Raw genomic sequence first — 23,003 nt, 5'->3', positions numbered from 1 at the left:
GCCCCGCGTAGCGTAGTCGCTAACGCTCTCGCCTTCTGTGCGAGCGGTCCCGGGTTCGATTCCCGGTAGGGGCACTCGGTCGAAAAAGTGTAACACGCTCTTTCAGGCCGGCCACCCTGAATTAGGTTTTCCTTATTCACACCAGGCAAATGCCGGGGTGGTACCTAACTTATAGGTCCAGGCCGCTTCCTTTTTTCCCCCAATCCTTTCTTCCTCTCCTTTTCCCGGATAGTGTGCCCCCTCAAACGTGACGGGCTAAATGGCCTTACATGCCGAGAGCCCAGAAATCTAAAAATCCTAATCGAGTTGAGGGAAAGCTGTTAATACAGGGTATCTAAGACATTGAGTTTCGGAACTGTAGTATGCTGTATTTCTGGTATCACTTTTTTTTATTAACATTCCAAAATAAAAATCAAAATTTAACACTTTTTTTTCTTCGTCCCATTTTAAGCATTTAATCTGCACTAAAGAAAGTGGCGAAAGGAAAAAAATGATTTCAAAGTGAAAAATAATAGTTAAGTGTACATATATTGGTCATTTAGCCACTAGAAATGTGTTTGACATTCACACTTATTGCATAACTACAGTAGAAGTTTTTTTAATGGAATAGGCTCACTATGTACGTAATGCAGTCAATCATATCTAGTCTGGTCTACTTACCTTTGGCTTGAAAAGTTATCAAACAAAAAGCATACTTAACTTCGGTTGAAACTTAAATTTACAAAATTTAATTGTTAATTCAGTTTTTAGAATTTTGAAATTCCAGTATTTCTAGTATGTAAAACAAAATCCAGTATAATTCAAGGACTTTCACTACAGTAGACACCTTGTGATATCTTGATTCGAAGTTAGTACTCAGCGCCTAACATAATGACTTTTTAATTTAACTCGCGTCCAAACGTCTGGCGCCCAAATGGCTTCGCGCCCAAACGTCCAGTGTCCAAACGGCGGGGCCCAAACGTCCGCGCCCAAACGTCACGTACCGTCACTACGCGTCTATGGGTTTCTTTGCTTCAATTTCAGTAAACTGTGTCTATATTAATGTTTACATGTCGAATATTGCCATTTTTTTCCCCCCTGAAAATCGGGGCTACCTTGAAATAATTACATAGGTCTCTTCACACACAAAGTGTTAAAAACAAAAACAAAAAAAAAAAAAAAAAAAAAAATGAACGGTTGGACCGAAAATTGAACTTGGGGTTTACTGTGACGATGGGTTAACCAATCCAGTCTTTTAAAAGTCACACATTCCATCGCTCTTGAACTCGGTGGTCAGACTCAGCCCACAGTGCCTGTTATGCTTCGAAAATCTAATATCGATACTACATTATGGTAATTGAATTATATATATATAAATGCATTATGAGAGCACAATTCATGTGGTCTAAGTGACTGAACACTCCAACTTCAAAAGTGATACAATGTGTACCTATGTGTATCTTCCCTTGTTTACAAGGGGATGTGTCGTTCAGTATTTTACCCATTTTTTTGTGTGTAATCACCCTAACTATTAAGGAACAATCACAAAGCACTAAATATCATATACAGATCATAAACAACAACTCACAAGCACAAAAGGTCACGTATGGGACAAATTTTCATTGACAGGATCAGCGGATCACCACTCACTTGGGCATACATGAAGCAGCCATTTGCGTCCTGAATGCACTGCAACCTGTTGAGCAAAGAGCACACAAAATCCATGAGCAGTAACGAACAAAAACATATCAAAATCCAATGGCTAACAATTAAGAGGGTAGGCTGATAAGTTCTCGGCCCGACCCAGAAGGAATTGAGCTGCAGACATGAAAGTGTGAGGCTATTCAACATAGTCCCCTCGAAGGTCTACACACTTAGCACTTTGATGCTGCAACTTCTCCAACCCCCCCCCCCCCCAAAAAAAAAACTCAAGGTCTGCAAAAAAAAAACTGTTCCGCAGCTGTTATCACCTCTTCATCACTGGGAAGTTTCTGTCCTTTCAGTGCTGTTTTGAGTTTTGGAAACAGATAATAATCAGAAGGGGCAAGATTGGCGAGTAAGGTGGGTGGTCAATGCACTGAAATCCTAGCTCCCTCAGAAAATCCATTGTTCTGCCAGCCTTGTGACGGGAGCATTGTCCTGTAAGAACAAGACCCTCGTGTCAACTTTCCCCGGCGCTTTTCTTTAATAGCGTCCGTTACCTTAGACAGTAGACTGCAGTAATACTCTGCAGTTATGGTTTGGCCCTTTGGAAGGTAGTCTGAGAGCAAAACACCATCCTTATCCCACAATATTGAGGCAAGCACCTTCCCTGCGGACTTTTGTGCTTTGAATTTTTTGGGCCTTGGAGATCCTGAGTAGCGCCACTCGCATGACTGCTGTTTGGTTTCCGGATCAAAGTAATGCAACCACGTTTCATCCTGGGTAACAAGCCGATTCAAAAAATCGTCCTTGGATTTCGCAAAATGCCGTAAAATCACCTGCGATGACCTCACACGTTAGCGTTTCTGATCCGCGTTCAAACATTTCGGAATCCATTTCGCAGAAAGCTTGTGCATGTCCAACTGATCATGGATTATTGACCCAACACGTTCTTTGTATATGTGCACTTTGTCAGCTATCTCCTGAAGCGAAATCCGTCTGTTGCTCAAAATCAGGTCATGAATCTGGTCCAATTTTTCCGGAGTTGACACTGACACTGGCCTGCCACATCTGTCACCATCTTCTGTTGAAAATTCACCACGCTTGAAGTTCGCACACCATTTCTTCACAGTGGAGTATGAAGGGCACTGTCCACCCAATGTGTCTAGCATGCAACCATGGATTTCCTTGGACGACTTCTTTAGCGAATTTGACATCTGGCTCCGCCATGGTTCATTCAATTACCTGTAAAATAAAAACCATTCATGGTAGAATCGTGAAATTTGGTACTTAAACCAATAAAAGATCAACATTTCATATGACATCAATTACATCAGAGTAGTTAGTACATTCGGAAGGGGATCGGGCAGAGCTGACCCTCGTATATACGTTAAACCTATTTAGAGATTAAAATAATTAACAATTTTCTAAAGGAAATTAAAACATTGTAGTTTTAGCAGGTGGTGCAGTTATTTTGTAACAGACTGTATATATATCATGTTAGTTGATAAATCGTGACTTAAGTTTCACGACTAATACCCATCAAACTCATAGCACGAAGCCCAACAGAGCTTAAGGCAACTAGCCAGCGACCACAAATAGATTGTGAAACTTCTTGTAAAATGTTAAAACATCGTTTCTGTTTTCGTAAACGTAATCTGGACATATTTAAAAACATATATAACATGTGGCTCAAATTAATTTACTGCAATTTCAAGCGCTAGTCCAATTGTCCTTACTTCCTCCAAATCCTTATCAACCGCAGTAACTTGCTTATCTTTATTTCCTTTTTGCCTTGGCCTGAACGTAAGTTATTTTCTATAACTGTTAAGCTACTCAGAACCAACAGAAATTTTTATCGAAACTAGAACACGCCAGTTTCTCTATAAGCATGAATTTAAAAATTTCAAAAAGAGAACAATTTCATCAGTGTACAGAAAGCTCATCAACATGCTAACCACTACGCATCTTTGGGTTTACTTGCTTCCATTTCAGTAAACTTTATTTTGCCTATATTAGTGCTTACATGAAGTATATATATATAAGTTCATATGGACGTATGGGGAAAAGTGCATAGTTTCAGAGCTAAGGCGAAAAGTCCAAAATCGCGAAAAAGTTAAATTTCAAATTCGCGACACTGTGGATGGTGGTAGTTATCAGGGTATAGGGAGCCACGCATACGCAATCCAAAATGCATTTTTTATCAATGTTCAATGGGTATACATGGTATGCCCTGCAGGATGAAATTCCTAGACATGCCGTCAACCAAATTTTCAAATGTGCTCTAACCTCAGGCTTGGTCCAAAGTAGGAAAACGATAAACTCGTTTGAACACGGAATACTCGTGACAGTATTGAACACGGAATACTTTGGAGGGATGTCGAAAGTGATAGGACCAGCACGATCTCTCGTATTCGGAAAAGGCGTGCTGCGATGTTTTCTTTCAAGCTTAGAAGTGCAAAAAACGTGAAATATACCCTGACGAATTATATCGCAGCACACGTTATTCCGAACATAAAAGAACGCAAAGCTGCAGGTTTCTAAAACTTCCGACTTCCCTCCGAAGCACTGGGTGTCCATTGTCGTCAAGGTTTACATCTTGCCTATTTGGATGCACCTTGTAATCAGGGCATATCTGAGAATAGCATCATGTAGAGAATACCTTGCACACCTATTGAAGATTGATGAAATATCCATTTTTGGATTGCGTATCCGTGCCTTTCCTTACGACGATAAAGACCACCATCCACAGTTTCTCAAATTGGAAATAGGGCCTGTTGAAATTTAGCTTTTTCGCGATATTTGACAGCCCTAACTCTGAAACTATGCACTTTTCGCCATACGTCCATATGAACTTTTTCTCTTCATTTTTATATAAGGAACCACCTCTTACAGTTTGTCGGTATAGTTCTTTAACTACATAGGTCTCTTTATATACAAAGTTAAAAAAATGAACGATTCGACCGAGACTCGAACCCGGGACTTTAGTTTACCGTGCCGATGGGTTAAACAATGAGCTCTCTTAAAAGTGACACATTCTATCGCTCTTGAACTCTGTCCTCAAACACTCAGCCCACAGCGCCTCGTATGTTTCGACAATTCAGTATTGGTACTAGAGAGGGCATACAATTATGGTACTTGAATTACAGAAGCACAAGATGAGTTGATTTACAATCCATGTAGTCTAAGTGACTAAGGAGCGACTTCAAGAGTCATAGAATGTGTAGTTAGTTATTCATGGGGTGGAATAAGTAGCATAGCGTTTCACGCATCGTCACAAGCTGGAGATCTAGGTTTGATTCTCGACCCAATCGTGCATTTTTTTTATTTTATTTATTGTTATTATAATTTACATTTTGCGTTTAGAAAAACCTATATAATTCCCAAATCAGCCCTGATTTCCATGAAAATACAAAAAGATCTCCATGTAAGCAACATTGCGGAAATAAAAGTTTACTGAAATTGAAGCAAAGAAACCCAAGGACGCGTTGAGGTTAGCGCGTTCATTTTTATTACGAATCTAATATTAAAAAATACGTATTTGCCTAATACTCGCTCTAGTTATCAGAATTGCAGAATCCAGTATTTAATAATCGAATGATTGAGATTAACAGTGTTACATGCTTCTCTGGATTATTTCGAACTCTGCTGAAATAACTGCCGATATGGTACTCAAATATGAAGAGTCTTGCCTTCTATCACGAAATTTTTGAACTTGACTCAAGATAGTTCCAAAAATCTTTGATTTTACGTCCCACAGTTATCAGGTTAGGCTAAAGGAGACGGTGATTATGAGAAATGAATGAATTGGTGTAATGAAGAAAGTGGGAGGAATCTGGAGAACCCGAGGAAAACCACGGACACTGTATTTGTCCACCACAAAGTTCACTTGGCGGAAGCTGGGATTGAACCCGGGACTACCCTACTGAGACGAAAGTACATAGTTGGTGTGCACCGTTCAGATTATTCAGGAAGTCTAAAACCAATAAAAAGTTAATGATGGATATCTTCCCGTACTCCTACGTTTGAGTATCACAGAGTACAACGTTGTGGTATTGGCAACACTGCTTTCATGGTCACAGACAGCAGTCTGATATCCCTGTGTTCAACGTCACGAGGAGCACTTCAGTTTTAAACAATTTCCATGCTGCTGAAATTGGGCGTGGTTCTCCAACTTTTCCTTTCCCCTTGAAATAGCCACCATGAAACCCTGACCTTACAACACCAAGACACTCATTGTGGGAGAATTATCAAGTCACATGTCGGTACAGGATAAATGAAGAATTGTGCATTAGTGTGGAGGAAGTCTTGTAGATCGAGAATTCATCAACATGTCAAAGCAGGGAAAGGAGACGCATAATGTGTGTGTACAGCACAATGGAACACACACAGTTCCACTGGATACATAGTTCATGTATGTAAGTAATCAACTATTTTGACAATGTTCTGTGATGCTCAAAACCTAGGATACAGGAAATGAGGATATCTATCTATATCTCAGAAGAGTTTCACAGCAAGGAACAACCATAACACAATATGACCAGGTTAGCAACTAGTCATTGATAAAAGGGTCATAGGGAACACCGAAACCGTCTGAGTGAAGCACAGAAGTTCCTGATACCGGGTAGAAGATCTACCAGTGACTGTGTGACAAGTTACACCAAAAGACATTTACGATTCTTCGAGTTAACTTCGGACAACGTGTCATTTACATAAATGCAAATTAACAATACATTTGAAATTGCGAAGAGACAGGGGAGTAATAAACTAGAAAAAAAGAAATCAGTTGTGACTGACCAATTTATTCACTTGACAATACAAAATAAATTATTAAGACTTTTTAAAGAGGGAGGGATGAAAATTCTACGTCTAAATGTGTTTCTTTCTTTTAGCGTATTTTAAAATGTTCCCAAACAAAACATATAATAAGTTTTTAGCTTGCAATTTCTCATAAATACACTTCAAAACCAGTAACGCACTTCAGGTTTCCTTCTATTTAAAAAAAATAAAAAAAAAAAAAAAAAAAATGTGATGCTCAGAAACGATTTTACACAGAATAAATCGCCAATCAAGACCTACTTTGAAAGACAGTTGCAATAGTAATCATTATTCGTTTCCTAACCACTTGATTTTTCACAAATAAAAAGTAATCACCATTTGCATTTTTGGAGGAAAAAACCTCTTTTCTGTGTTATGTCCTTAATATCAATAAAGTCCACACAGAAAAAAAAGTGAAGATTATTCTTTGCAATAGCACACATAATGAATTAATCTCCATACAATATTTTTATTACTTCTTGACATCAACAGTAATTACGCATTCACATACACACTAGGAAAAAAAAAAAACAGCTCACACAACGGTCACATACTATCACGACAGCTTATGTGTGTGTGTTTTTCTTATCTAGATATCTATAATATATAGTATGTACCTAATACTTCAGTCTTTGTGTTAGCGTTTGATAAGAAACCCCAAATAATAATTTGGTGGACCAAATGTTCATTTGTGCAAAATTAAAAACAGATGTTTTCGCATGAAAACACTCAAAAAGTGGACAAAGAATAATATCTTCTTTCACTGTTATTACAATAGATTACAGAATAAACAGATTAGCTACAAAAGCCAGATTCCAGAAAAGTACAGAATTTTCGCTACATGTTTTATATACAGGATGCAAATTAACAAGTACAGATACAGCCATGATGTGATTTCTGCTTGTCAACCAACCACACACCAACGCTTTTTACAATGGATTTAACTTTTCGCATTATAATATGCTTGGAAACAAATATATTCGTAGACTTTACTTAATTTTAAGACATGTTGCTAAAGCTCTACGTCTCGACGCACTCATGGAGGATATTTTTGAACTCTCAATACTCGCGGACTGGCAAAAGATAGATAAAAAGAAGAAAATCAGCTATAAATTGAAAGAATAAGTTGACTGATTTGAAGTTTTGCGTCCCGTTCAGCACCGAGGGTTCTTGAAACATAGGCCTATAGTTTAACATGGGATCCGAGCAGTATCTTACCGGGAATCAAGTTAACCACATAGTCGGGAGGAAGTTCCGTTAAGGAAACAAATAATCCCAATTAGCATTATTGGCTTCCGGACCAGTAGCTGAAGAAACACTGTAACACGAGCAGCTATTGTCAGTATTACAACAGAGCAATACAATACAGAGTTAGCATAAATGATTCATTCGAATTGAAAAACGTATATTTTCAAAAGTACAGAACCTCAAACTCACCAAATTTGTATTGTGTATTCCAGATGGTACCACGAGTTCATTACCTTTTCGTGGCAGTGTGGTAGTACGAGGGTACCTGTCGAAAATGGAGGGAAAGCACAAGAAAGAAAAAAAAAAAAAAAAAAGACGTCGTCTGGACGTGTGTCGTTTCACCAAAGGGGCACATATTGAACATTTGTTAAGGGTGTATAAACTTGGTGAGTTTGTGCTTCTTTTCATATATCTTTGTGTGTGTACATGCAATACTTTTGAAAATATAGCCTTTTCAAAATGAATGAATCATTTATGATAATCCTGTACATTTTTGTATTTGTTTTATTAATTACCAAAATACTGCATCGAAAAAAAAAAAAACAGGATAAAAAAAATTAACAGCAAGCACTACAAATATCTAGATGACACAGTACTAGTGCATATATCTGAGGAACAACTGCACAGCACTAATTAATCTTAGTTTTAAATGATGATAGTAGAAAATGGATTTTTATTCTTTTGGTCCACAATACTAATTTAAATTGAATAAACAAAATGGTTTACAGTCACATCTTTGATTAGCAGAGTTTATTAGACTAAGGAAGAAGCTGCTCATGTGTTATATGGAGTATTGGACTATGTGGTTCAGAGACTTGGAACATGAAGGAAGTCAGAGAAGAAGTATTTAGACAGGTTCGAAATGTGGTGTTGGAGAACGATTAAGATAAAATGGACAAAACTGTTTTAAAGCTCGTAGGAAAGAAAAAGGCGCTTTTAGCCAGCTGCCTTCGCAGGAAGGCAAATTGGATTTGACTTATTTTCAAAAAACCTTCATTATAACCTTCATTCAAAAAAAAAAAAAAAAAAAAAAAAACCTTCATAAAGGGAAAGACAAAAAGAAAGAGACGAGTAGAAAGAACGGAACTGTTCGACGATTTGAAAAACAGAAATAAAAATATTTGGGATTGAAAGAGGAAGCTAAAGATGGAGAAACGACGAAAAATTTCCAGACTCGAACCCTCCCCCCCAAAAAAAATCATTAGCCGCAGGGTCTACCAACAGGTACAATACTTACTATCAATAATAAAAACACAACAGCCACATAGAAACCAGAAATTCTCTATTAAAGCATGAGACCTTTATTTTATGTTGCTGAAATATACTACAAAATGAATGAAATTATACCAGAACACAAACGACGCACACAATGCTAACATAAGACGTTATTTTACCTGCAGCATCAGAACCACTGTTGTACGAAAAAAAAAAAAAAAAAAAAAAAAAACTTATGTCCACAGAAATTTGTTCATATTATCGGAACGGGTAAAACAAACTAATGAAAATACTACGCCATTAACTATTTCCACATTGCATGATTTACAAATAAGTACTTAGTATATACGTGGCAAGATAATTGTCGTGCAGAAATCACATCGATATCATTTATCTGAACAAGTATACATTATAACACTTGTATAAATAATTGTACGGCTTACAAAAGTTTTAATCCGAGTTTTTGTTTCCTTTACTGGAAAAAGAATGTTTTACTTAAGATTATGTTACAACAAAACTGCCGTCTCAGCCAGGCCTTAATAAACATTTTCCAAACCTCAATCTTCAAGAGTCAAATTTACCAGCAGGAAGGTGCCCAAACACAATTGTTTACATCTATTTCCTTGGCATGTTATAGGGAGCATTCATAAGTCAAGTCTTACCTAACAACCTTCCAAAAATTATAAATAAATTCCTAATACTTTATTTGTGTAGAACACATGAAAGATAGAAAAGAGAGAGAGAAAAAAATTGGAATTGAGCAAAAGAACCCAACTTGGACTTATTAAACTTAGAACCTATGGTGGCACGTTATTCAATAATAATAATAATAATAATAATAATAATAATAATAATAATAATAATAATAATAATAATAATAATAATAATAATAATAATAGTAATAATAATAATAATAATAGAAGTGAGATTCTATTATTCGACTTACGAAGCCTAATCACTGCGAAATTAAAATACTGCTAATTTTACAGTTATAATGTGATATCAAATAGATAAATAATCGAAATGTGGAACAAGAGCGCGCTAGATAATATTATGTTGCATGAGGTACCGTTATCACGAGTCATCTAGTAATTTTCCGTTTGCAGCCATTTAGAAACGCGAAAATAAATGCCGATTTTCTAAATGGCTGGGAATCGAAAGCAGATAAGTGAGTCGTGAGAACGGTTATCTCATGTAAAATAATATTTCCTAGCGAGCTCTTGTTCCACATTTCGATTATCTATTATCTATTTGAATATATCATATAATTACTGTAAAATTAGCGGTATTTTAATTTCGCTGCAATGGAGTCTCTTAAGCAACGATATGTGTCTATCTGTCCTCCTATAACTCTCATAAAATGATTTTAATGAACTTGGTATTTGCCTTCCTCTAACTCTGGGAAATAAATTTTTATTTGCAGGGCTGTAAGTTTGGATATGCATAGTGTAATTAAAAAGCAACTTTCCAATACAACTTCGGCAAAAAATATTCAAATATTGCTGCAATGTATATATTTTCTATGGTGTCATACTTGAGGTCGACAATAGACAAGGATTAGCAAACAATATTGGGTTAAGTTCCTCTATATCAACAATACGTTATGAAAATTATTTTCTACAGTAGCTTTTTTTATTTAGTCGCAGTATCATTTGAAATATCCCAATAACTTCCTCTACATTTCTTTTTTCATTTAAATAAATATAAATATAGCTATATATATATATTTATTTAAGTGAAAAAAGAAATGTAGTAGTAGTTATTGGGATATTTCAAATGATACTGCGACTAAATAAAAAAAAAGCTACTGTGGAAAATTATTTTCATAATGTATATATATCCATCCGTTTTTAGTGCATTATGTTGCTTGTTTTCTCTGAGGATTGGCAATCATAAGTTGAAAAATCATGCGATTTAAACTCATGTTAATGCAAGTCCCTTGTACTCGAACAGTCTTCCTTTGAATGATCTACCACTGCAAATATGAACTACTTTCGTACCGAGTATGTAATACAGTACTAGTTTGATAGACCATTGAAAAACACATTCGTAAAGCTACTGTTCTAATTGTAAACTTACAAGATTACATGTTTTTCAATTTGACACTTACTTGAAATTTCTATTCGCCTTTGGTGTGGGAGCCCCGGATTCGATTCCCGGCGCAAGCTCATGATTCGGATCCTACGTTAAACTGTAGGTCCACGTCTCATATAGCTTCGCTGCTGACAGGGACGCTAAACTGAAAATCAAACAAAATTTCTATTACGCAACAGCTACAGACCAGAATATATTGTCTTTGGGTTTTTATTTTCAAATCAAGTAGCTTCCAATGAATTCTTCATCTGCATTTCTATTATTTTTTATAAATTATATAAATATGTATCAAATTATATGCTTAATTAACTCTAGGAGACAGTAAAAAGGATCACGCACTTGAAGTTTCAATTTCGGCCGTTAGATGTCAACTACTGAAAGACGTCTGGTGCCGTAAATGGGTAACCTACTACCTTCACAAAAAATACAAAAATACGCTTTTGTTCAAGTGACGTTGTGTGGAGTAATGGACAAATGTAAGTCACCGTTACCCGTTAAGATGTTAACGGATTAACTGCAGTAACGAATTCAGCCGAAATAATTGCTTTAGCTACCCACCGCAAAAAAATAATCAAAAATTCGCTTTTGTTCAAGAGGTATCGTGTGCACTAACAGGCAGACGTAAATCACCGTTATCCGTTAAGATGTTAACGGATCGAGTCAATTAACGGATTACGAGGCACTGACTACTAACATTACAATATTTTAAGTCACACTGGCGTGAGTCTAATAAACGGATTTTACTAGTTTGATTTTGCTGACTTCATCAAATTTAGTTAAAATTTCGCTTGCTTTGTCAAAATGCACTTGCACTATATACATATATATATAAATTTAACATTCCTAAATTAAATATAGTTTACAAATAGAGTAAAACTCCCCAATAACGGACACCGATTTTACATGATTATTTGTCCGTTACAAAAATGAAATGAAATCTTTCAGTTTAACGTCCCACAATTATGCTCTTTAGGTCAACGGAGACGATAATTAAAAGCAAGTGAATGATGATGGATGAATTGGTGGAATGAAGAATTGAGAAGAAACACGAGAACCCTAAGAAAACTTTTGGACACGACGTTGTCCACAAGCTTACTTGGCCGGGATCCAATCAGGGACACCACGCACCAGAGGTAAGCGCTCTTCCACTGAGCCACCGTAACCCCAAGGTGTCTCGTTAGAGAGAGATATTACACAAATTTGGATCGCTTTCATATCATGTGTTCATTGTACGTAGTCCACAGTAAATACATTCCTTACGAAGATAAATATGGGCTAATATCGAAATGCTGCACTCAATGTTCGAATTACTTAGAGGAATGTTCAAACATGATGATCGGGAAACGAGCTTTCTCACTCTTCCACTATATGAAGGATGCTTTACCTCAAAGAGACCGTAGTCATTTTTTAAAAAATGGAATATTGTTATATATGAATAAATAAATAAATAAAACGCTTTCTCAAGAGTAACATTTTTTCTTCAGCCACTCACACCAAACTATAGTGCAGTTCTACTGAAGCCGAAATAGTGTGGTGGGAAACGGCCTATGAGTTGATAACCCTCTAACTGCACTGCTTTGGAGCCCGCGTTAACAGCACCGCCCTGTCCTTCGTAACTTCGAGATTGTGAAAGGAGCGGTAACTCAAAAGCCCATTCAGCTTATTCTTCTGTCCTGTTTATTATTTCCTGTATTGGTCTTCTTCACCGAACATCCATCACTTTTTTGTGAGAATTTTCCCCCTGGACAAATAATCAATATTCAAAATTTTAAAACTCAACGAGAAAACTTTGTGTTTGTAATAAATGGTATAGTTTTCTTGTCATACTGAAAAGCACCTTGACGCTCAAGAGATGGTTTTCTGTTACCGGTGTTAACCGCACTTTTCAATATTTCTGCAAAATTTACTGGAATTTGAACTGATTCGAAAATTCCGTACCTTTGGAGTTTTTTTATTAAAATTCTAAATCCCTTCCTAATATTAAGTGAACAAGTATTGAACCTAAAGAAACATATATTTTCCAAACGATAAGTCGAAACACTAATCCTGTTGAATAAATCTGTTAGATTTTTACTGGACGGTTCCGGCCACTTTGAGCAGTTCACCTGAAAAGTTAATCACATCAAGATCAGGTTACTTTATAAATCCGAATTTGCATTGTTAATTAAAGATTTCATAGTTGAAAACATGATTATTATAGAACTGGTCACAATATTTTCTGCATAATAATCACTTCTACAAGAGGTCTCTTCCACTAAAAATAAATAACAATGAAATCTTTTAACGTGGAATAACGTCCCACACTTATGCCGGCTAGGCAAAAGGAGACGGTGATGATAAGAAATTAATGAAATGGTGGAATGAAGAAAGTGGAAGCAAACGGGAGAACCCCGAGAAAATCCACGCACACGTGTTTGTCTACCACAAAGCTTACGTGGTGCAAGCTAAGATCAAACCAATGATCTCACGCACCAGATGTGAACGCTCTGTCATTGAGCCACCGCGGCCCCAAAGATGAATGGAAAAACAAAAAAGGGTTTTACGAAGTGATTGGATCTTAATGTAAATAGCTTTCCTTATGTGCGAGCGGTCTCGGGTTCGATTCCCGGTGGGGACATTCGGTCGAGAAAGTATAAACGCCTTTTCAAGCCAAGCATCCTGAGTGAGGTTTCCCTCATTCACTACAGATAGATGATGCCTAACATATAGACCCCAGGCAGCTTCCTTCCTTCCCTTCCCTTTCCTTTCCTTGAATAGTGGGATCGCCGAGGGACGTTATCATCGTACGTGACGAGCTTTCGGCATATGACCATAGATGTCGAAAGCCCAGAAATCTAATTCCCATATCCTAAGAAGTTATCCGCGAGAAGTTAAAGTGGGCAAAATCCATCAGTAAAAATCCTACAGGTGCAATCAAAGCAATTAGCGTTTCTAAACTTCATTTTAATAGTTTGATTAAAAATGCGTCAATTTCAGTTTTTAAGCAACTATATATTGGAAGTAAAATTTCGCCTGAATCTCAAAACTTACAACACTCTATGGAAAAAAAAAATTGTCATTCTCATGTATATTGATTACTTCCGACCCCTTTCGAAACTGGGACGTCACTAATAAATTTCCTTAATTTAATTACAGGAATATTTAATGTACAGCAAACTTCCGATTGTCCATGCAAATGGATGGCGCAACCGCGTATATATAAAAAAAAATCCACGAAAATGTGTTTGAACAATTTTTATTTATAGTAGGCCACCTACACATCCAATTATGACTTAATAAGCAGTTCACAAGTATGTTAATATACTTGTACAGGGTGTCTGTTAAAATTCCAAAATGAAATTTCGTGACCTTTTCTTTACCAAATCATAAAATTTTCTAACATTTTCAAGAGCGAATTTGGGTGCGAAATAGGCCGAATTTTCATCCATGCGATACAAACGTATTTTGCTTGCGATTTGGTAGCGTCTAAAACCGACCATAGATATTTTTGGTGATGAATTTTGACGTTTTAAAGAAGAAAATTTTTCAATCTGTACTTACATTTGCACAGTTAAAAAAAAAAAAAAAAAAAAAAAAATCGTGACCCAAAAGCTAAATTTGTTGACTTTCATAACCGTTTTTTTTGATTTCGTGACCGATAAGACACCCTGTTTTAAAATAAACATTTTGTCACAATCATATAACTTATTTTACGGTTGTAGATTTTCTTTTCATACCGTAATTTCTCCTCGTATAAAGAGGATGCTGTTGTGATCATGCAATGAAAGTTTGACTGTTAATTTCTCCATTTGTGCTTCCTTTTGTTGCAAGTATTCCATTAGAACTTTGCACGAAAGAGGAACAACGAACAGTGATCCGGTTTTGTTGTGAGAAGGTGTATCAGGGGGCCGAAATTTATCAAATACTTTCAGCATAATACGGGAACAGTGTTTTGCCGTAACGGAGTGTCTACGGATGGATTGGAAAATTCAAAAAATGGTCGCACAAGCCGGACGACCATCTACGGCTCCTTTCAATCCATTCGTAAACAATGTTTTCTGTATTGTGCCGAATGATGGATTTCGGCCCCTGATACACCTTCCGACCAAAGAAACTGGATCACTGCTCGTTGTTCCTCTTTGGTACAAACTCCTAATGGAACAGTCGTGTAATCTATCAACAACAAAAGGAAGACAAATGGAGAAATTACAATCAAACTTTCATAGCATGACCACAACAGCATAACACTAAAATAAACGACGACAGAACTCAGTATGAACGATGTAAGAAAAATTAGAGCTACATTGCGGATAATTTTTGACTTACCCTGGTAAAAAGAAGACTGCAAATAATCGGGAGTTCACTGTAATTCACTTCTCTTTGTTCTAGAAAGGGTGGGCGACTAATGTGGGACACTGTATAGTCACCTAGCATTTTTATTATTATTATTATTATTATTATTATTATTCAACTGTTAAACTTTCGTCGACTAAAGAATTCACACTCGGATTAGATTCTGAAGAGAAAAAAAATCTCTCGGTTATCAACATACAAAACCACACGTGTAAACGCACATCTACTAGAATTAGTAATAGAACATTGAGCATCAATTATTGCAAGTGTGTACAATTTATACTTTAAACAACCAGTATTACTAGTTCAAGTTACATCGTAACCCTGGGGCAGATCGAGCCGTACCTGGCTGAGAAGAAACATGTTTTTAAAATACGGAAAGAACACGGTTTCCAGTAAGCTAATCGTCTTCAGGCACAAGAGTAGCAAAGACTGGAAGAGAGAGACAAATGTGGTGAGAAACAAGTATCTTAAGAAAAAAGTAAACAGAAATAAAAGCAAGAAAATTATTTTCTAAATAAACTCGTCCAAATAATTAAAGCAAATACCATTTTTTTTTTTAAAAAAAATCAGATTTTCACCGCACCTGAAAGAGCCTTGTCTTAATTTGTGTTAATTAATCTTTTCCGGAACCTAGCCTCGACAAATATAAAAGAAAAGATTTCCATGCAAAAATTCATTATTTGCGTTTACACAACATGTAAACTTTCATTTTTTTCTCCAAATACTTGCCACTAAATAGTTATAACCACTTTTATAAAAAGTATTCCTCAATTTTTTATCTTAAAAAACACACAATAATTGTGCTTTCTTCAGAAAAAAGGACTGTAGTTAACCATATATTATTATGCATACACATATATATGTAATGACCAGCTTTTTATCTTAATATGTATTCAGGCACAAAAATTGCAAAAAGAACGCACAAAACACCATAATACACACACGTACGTTTATTATCAACCTGACATATCAGCATGCCAATATGAGTATCCCTTTGTATCACTAGGGTCCACCAATTAACAAGGATTTTTTTTTTTAACCTCAAGTTGACTAAACACATGCTTCACCATGTAATTGTACCTTATTATCACGGAACCTGTCATTTAAAAAAAAAAAAAAAAAAAAAAAAAAAAAAAAATCTTTAAACTGCTTAACAGTTCACACTCACCACAAACATGCACTACAGTTACATTAATAAATATATTTCCCCTTTTTAGTTTCACAAAGAAAGGGGATTATTTCATGGAGCAATATCAATGAGAAATATGCTCGGCGAATGTATTGGTAGTGAGTTCTTGGTTTTGCACTACTGTGAGCAGGCTAAGAGTATAGTGTAATCGGTTACCGTATTATTCAGGAATTTATCTGGAAGCTGCCATTTGAGGCACCGTTCAGTTAGCAGGAACGGCAACAAAGCGACAGTTGAAACTCACTTCAGCATACCCATTGGTTTTATAATACCACAGCTGTACATTTCGTACACCTGCAAACCCCCTGCAGGGGCATTTAACGTTAACTTTATTTTCACGCCTTTAACAAATATGACTCTTGGCCTATTGTTGTTAATTTAGAAATTCATTCTTAAGTATCACAAATTTCATATTTATATATTCGTGAAAATATTGCTTGCAACATTGGTTTAGATTCGCTTTTGCAATTGTTTATCAACTATATATCGGGAAAGCATTGTTACTTGTAGTATTAATTCAATCGCCTTTCTGTCTAACACTATAGGAAACAATCCAAATCTCATTTCAGCTGTATTTCACTATCTGAAAACCAGAATAAGCATCAAATTTTCACTATTACAAACTTTGCCTCAAAAGCATACAAAATTATTCAATTATGTAAGACTGAACTCCTCAGTACACACAAATAATTCTGGATCAGAATCATAAGAAAAAAAATATATTACCGAATATTTACTCTACTGAGTCAAAAAGCAACAGCGTAAAATTTCTTTGTTTGCATTAAATATTTTTAACAGGTACTGATATTAAATGAGAAAAAGTGTTAGATTAGATTTAGTTGTGTTGAAATAGTGAAATAATTATATATTAGATGTACGATCATTTCATTATAATGATGTAATAAATTCCGCAAATAAACATCGCTCTCACTTATGGCTGCGGCAAATAATAATAGTAATAATATATTTTTAAAGATATTTCGGGAATTCACATCTCCCCCTTCACTCGCCAAACATAGAAAAACAAAAAGTACGTGTCAATGAAGTTACACCAAGCCACAACACAAATCTGCTCTCATGAAAGTACTCTGTGTTTCTTCTCGCTCGAGGCCGGAAACGCGAAGGAAAAACATCAGTACGTGATCTGGCAGTTGACTGACAGACCAGTTTGGAATCATAAGCAACTAGGTAGTACAACAAAGTAAATACAGTTGACCCTACTTGTTTTCCTTAATCTAATAACATTCTTAAGTAATATTCGACCTTGCAACTGGAATACAGAAATACCTTTAAATAACAACAACATACTTGAAATTCTTCGTAATTTAAACTTAATGTAAATCAAAATCCTTATTTTGTTCTAGATGTTAAGCCGAGATAGCTGCTTAGTTATTATTGACAAGTGTTGCACATAACGTGTTGGAATGTTACGGAAGCTACACTCACAGCTCCTGATCGAAGTACTCAACGAGAGTCATGATACGTTTCTCAATGATTTAAGTGTCTTTCAAATGCTATTACGATCAGTGTAGACGTTGTACAGGTAAGAGTATAAATGAACTGCCAATAGAATAGAAAAAATAAATGCTATTAAGATGTACTAATTCAACAACTTTAATTAAGAAGGGTGCTTTATGTATTCCAGCTCTAATGTTTACCTTTTGCTAACCTAAACCAGGTTTCTTCCTCAGCCAGCTCCCACAATACAGGCTGAGAATGTACGGCGCTATCGGCCTCGAGCGGAGACAAACGCACTGCACTTAATCTTAAGCCAACGTAACACACAAGCTACTGTTCTCGTAAAGAACAGTTAACAAACATTGCATTAGAAACAACTATAAACAAAAAGTTTAGTACTCACCGTAGACCGTGTTTATTTAAGTAGTACTTTCGGAATCCATCCTCAGCTTAGTAGTTTAAAAAAGAAGATGGACAAGAAACATAGATGGGTAAAAACCCAGGTTAAAAGGAATAAAAATTATGAACTAAACCATTTCTCGTCAAAGAAAGGTTGTACACGTGTTTGTTCACTACACACTGGCTGTGAAAATCTTCCAAGTCTTACGTCCCACGCTTATGCCGGCTGAGCTAGAGGAGGCAATGATGATGAGAAATGAACGAAATGGTACAATGAAAAAAGTGGAAGGAAACGGGAGAACCCCAAGAAAACCCACGCACACGATTTTCTTTACCACAATGCTCACTTGGCGCGAGCTGGGATCGAACCAAGAGCCCCATGCAATAGAGGTGAACGCTCTACCACTGAGCCACTGCGGCCCACGACTGTCTGTGTGTGTGTGTGTATGTATGAACAAATATTTGCAGAACTTTATTTTGACGAGGAGTGATTTAGTTCACAACTTTTCCTCTTATTAATCTGATTTTTTACCCATCCACTTGCTCACTTTTTCAATTTTCTTTTTAGAACTGCTAACCTGAGGATGGAAATATTAATTTCCGAAATACTCCTTAGATCAACACTTGGTCTGCTGTAAGTACTAAGTTTTTTTTTTTTTTTTCTTATTTATTTATTTATGGTTGTTTCTGAATATAATCACCGCTCGCAATAAATAGTGATATAAACATTGCATTAATTCTTAAAAACTAAAGAGGATGATCTGTGTAGTGGTGTGATTTAAAATTACTGATACTTCCCTTTTTGGACGTTTTGATAGATAAAGGGAACCACGTATTCCCGAAATATCTACTAAATTAATATTTTTTGGGTGCAACATACATGAGAATAGTGTTTAATTGCTATGCGTCCGGCACACTCCTCAATGAAATTTAATGAATTCATTTTTAACGAATTAGCTACACTATACTCATGCTCTATGCGTTGCACAAACAGTAAAGATATGAGTACTGATGTGAAGTCCCAGATTAAGAATTCTCCATGCTATATGCAGTTTATACGAGAATTATCCTTGTACATCAAAATACAATGTAAAGGTTGTAGTGAGTGTGATTTGAGATATTGTCTATGCATTCGAGTAATGTAACATCGTACTCACTTTTTAAAGTTCCAAAATAAGTCCATTATTGATTCTACGAATTATTTCACCAGGTGTAGATCAAAACACTCATCAAACCTGAAATTTAACTTCATTTACATGTGAAAAACCATTTTTAATACTACTTCCAAAGTTGATCATCCATGAAAATGCGTGCTACCTCGCTCTTTTACTGCATGCTTCCTTTATAATATGTTGTCCCGTGGTACTCTAGTTTATCTTAAGTTCAGTGACATTATTACTATTTTCATACGACTTACTGGAGGATCAACTTCGGAATGTAACCCCACATTCACTCACTACTCACTGCTTCTAAAATTCAATTTGAGTGACCATCTATTTTCACACAAATACTCATTCTTCAGACATACTATTATGCTTACATTGTTCAAATTTATCTTTCCACTGAAACTTATCTATTCAGAGTATCAGAAAATATCCCCTCACACAATCTGGAGAAATTATGCAAAACTACACTACCAATCCATTCGCAACAATTCCAGATTAAGAAAAATTATTTTATTTCCCACAATCTGAGAAATTACAAAATAAAACTCCCCTTTTCTACTGCCTATAGGTTTGGGCAGAATGCATACCTTGAGTGGGTAGTATAACACCGCCCGGTGTGACGTAATCGCCTATCATCAGGCTATTATTAACTGGGTAATGGGAGGTATTTCCTAGAACCACTTGCTGAGTCTGTGACGAGGTAAACAACGTTGGAGAGATCCCACCGCCGATTAGCTGGGCGCCCTGCGTCGATGTTGCAGTGCCGGAGCCCACACGACGCCCTGTGCTAGAGATAGACCCAGGATGAATATTTGGTTGGTTTCCCAGTCCAATGAAACCTGCTTGATTCGCGTCAATTGCAACTTCACCGAAACCATTCACTGTTATTCCGTTTACTACATTCACTGCTGCCGCCGTCACAGTGCCTCCATCCAATCTCGACTGCTGCACCTGCCTTGACCCTTGAGCATCCAACTGGTTCCAATAGTTCTCGCTGGGAGATGTTTGGTTGTAGCCTGGAGGTGGTTGTGGTGCTTGTCCCGTGTATCTGAAATACGGGTTCTTCAAATCCAGTGTATTTGAAGAACGAATTCCAGTGCCTTCCACACACAAATCAATCGTGACGTCATAACTTTGCCTTTTATTCGCCAACAACAAAACATGCCCTGTTAGTAACTGTCCCTGTTTCACAAATATTGGTGTCTCTAACAAGCAACGAACTTGATACCAATGGGTGAGCGGTTCGGTAGGAGCTGTAGATAACCACACAGTTTGAACGGTGCCAATAAACGCCACATCAAACCAAAACGCAAGGCCATGTACTGTCCCAGACTCCAGTAAATTAAACTCTAATGGTATCTCAATCCTATGAAGATCAGTTTCCTGAGCGGTTTGAAAGTCTACCGTATGGCATAATGACTTCGCCATGCAAATTCTTATATCGAACGTATCAACAATAGGTTGCCTGAAATATTCTTTCATAGCTGCCTGCCGTAAACTACTCAAGTCCACACCATGGAAGCACTGGTGATACCAAAAATTGGCTTTGTTGAACTGTTCCATGTACAACGTATCGTCCGTGAACGGGGCTATGTGGAGATCACCGCGGCTAGGGAACATTTTACCGTTGGGTAAAAGCCATTTCTTCGCATGCAGATAGGTTTCTAGCATTCTTTCATTATAAAGCATGTAACCCATTGGTTCTGAAATTATCACATTTACTTGCTCCGGAAGGTCTATTTCTTCAATCTTACCTGCAACTACGAGTATTTTTCCTTTTAGATTATTCGCATGTACAAGGGTTTCTGCATGTTGTGCCATTGTACTGGCTTCCACAGCATATACTTTTCTCGCACCGGCCTGGATTGCGAAAAATGAAAGAATACCTGAGCCTGCACCAACGTCCAACACTACTTTATCTTTAAAATCGGCCAAATTAGCTAGGATAGCTCGCTGGTATGTACTTGTGCGGATATAATCTTGCATCATATTTTGCTGCTGCGATAGATAACCATAGAACTGGAAATATTGCATCGCCGACGAATCATCTGTCCTGTCGTTAAATACTGATACACTTTTACCTGACCTCACTTTTGAAACGTGAGAATGAAAGCATCTTCCCTCGGACTCCGTGTTGAAATGAAGGAATATATTTTCCCAGTCCAAATTAAACACGTAGCCTTGTGTTCCAACTTTTGAACATTCTGTTGTTCGGCAAACGGGAAATTCCAAAAGTTCTTGTTCACATCCAAATGTCTCTCTTTTCAACTTAACACTGATACCTTGAGGATCATAGTCCACTACCACTGTAACTGGAAAATCGTATTTTCTCACCAATTCGCCGGATTTTGTAAAATGCGACACCACAACACCCCTCAATACATTCGCCATTTTTGCCACTGTGTACGCGATGCGGTTTCTTTTGTCTATTGTCTACATATGCACTCACTCACTTTACTATGTTCTACGAACGTTTCTGTGGTTAAACCACAACAAAATACAGATATTTAAATTATGCTTCTTATCTTCGAAATTAATGGAATAGTTGAAAAGGCGTAATTATTTCCATCTAATCATTGACTCATATCTTGGATCACGCTATATTATTTTCCCACGTGGTTTATATTTTACCCGCATTGTGGCGCTGCAATCTTTTGATTAAAATTCATTCATTTAAGATCGAAACAAAAAATAATGCAAATTTAATAAACAATGCAATGCAATTAATGTGTTGCATTGCATATTATTTATATTATTTGTCAATTCTCACAGCCTACTCATGTAAGTAAATGTTATTGATATATTATTTACTTTTCACGTATTTTATTTATATTTCTTTTAAATTTTTCCCCGACTGGCAAAAAGACGTGAATGAATCATCGTGTAGAAAATAAAAAGTAATGTAATCAGCACTGTTATCAATAATAACGAACCATGCTACGTGATATGATTCATTGATTATAAAGCCAAAATTATTAACGTATTTTTATTTCCAATGCTATTTTTTTTAATTCGATCGCAAAAGGAGTTTTTTTTTTTTTTCACCAAATCTCGGAAATCGTCCGGCACGAAAACAAGTTTCTACAAGTGTTTCCCCAGCAAATTTTTTGAGAAAGGGGTCCTCCAGGAGTATTATTTAGGGTGTAATTCCTGCGTTTGTTATATATAAAGATAAGTAGGAGCGGGTCTTTAAAATTAGTTCGGAAAGATAATATGAAAATCTGGCATAATTTGCAAGAATCTAGTCTAATATAAAAAAATAAATTGTTTATGTTTGTCTGTATGCGGCCTGGGGACCAAACGAGTGGACCGAGAGTTACCAAATTTTGGTCAGGGGTACCTTGGCCCAGGCCCCAGATCAAGACGAAAAGTTGTTTTCAAATTTCGAACCAGGGGAGTCTCAGGGGGGCGTTTAACGGAACCGGCTTGGGAACCAGACAAATTGACCGAGAGTTACCAAA

The 23,003-nt window shown here is 36.5% G+C and overlaps 1 protein-coding gene and 1 non-coding gene across 3 annotated transcripts; one reads left to right on the top strand and one right to left on the bottom strand.

The window, feature by feature from the left end:
• TRNAR-UCU (transfer RNA arginine (anticodon UCU)) lies at positions 1–74 on the top strand. Its single transcript has one exon. It is a non-coding gene; the product is annotated as a tRNA-Arg (tRNA).
• Positions 75–10,664: 10,590 nt separating this feature from the next.
• Positions 10,665–22,183, bottom strand: Art4 (arginine methyltransferase 4). Of its 2 annotated transcripts, none has more exons than XM_081765906.1 (2): positions 20,130–22,183; positions 10,665–15,759 (listed from the first exon to the last, which is right to left on the bottom strand). In XM_081765906.1, the coding sequence occupies exons 1-2, from the start codon at positions 21,931–21,933 to the stop codon at positions 15,728–15,730; spliced, it is 1,836 nt and encodes a 611-aa protein (XP_081622032.1). In that variant the 5' UTR covers positions 21,934–22,183; the 3' UTR covers positions 10,665–15,727. The 2 variants fall into 2 exon arrangements, with proteins under 2 accessions (XP_081622032.1, XP_081622031.1); XM_081765905.1 differs by lacking the exon at positions 10,665–15,759 and adding an exon at positions 16,265–16,426.
• Between the last annotated feature and the right edge of the window lie 820 nt (positions 22,184–23,003).

This window comes from Thermobia domestica, chromosome 7, assembly GCF_964235325.1.
Source record: "Thermobia domestica chromosome 7, izTheDome1.hap1.1, whole genome shotgun sequence".
NCBI lineage: Eukaryota > Metazoa > Arthropoda > Insecta > Zygentoma > Lepismatidae > Thermobia > Thermobia domestica.
Note: the sequence above shows the minus strand (reverse complement) of the source record. Positions and strands in the feature narration are given on the sequence as shown.

What these genes read in the sequence shown, in the direction of transcription:
- Art4 (XM_081765905.1), bottom strand. Translation starts at nt 21,933, where the DNA reads ATGGCGAATGTATTGAGGGGTGTTGTGGTGTCGCATTTTACAAAATCC. An exon ending in TGTTATACTACCCACTCAAG is followed by an intron (nt 16,427 to 20,129) that starts GTATGCATTCTG and finishes TTTAAATGACAG; the next exon opens with GTTCCGTGATAATAAGGTAC.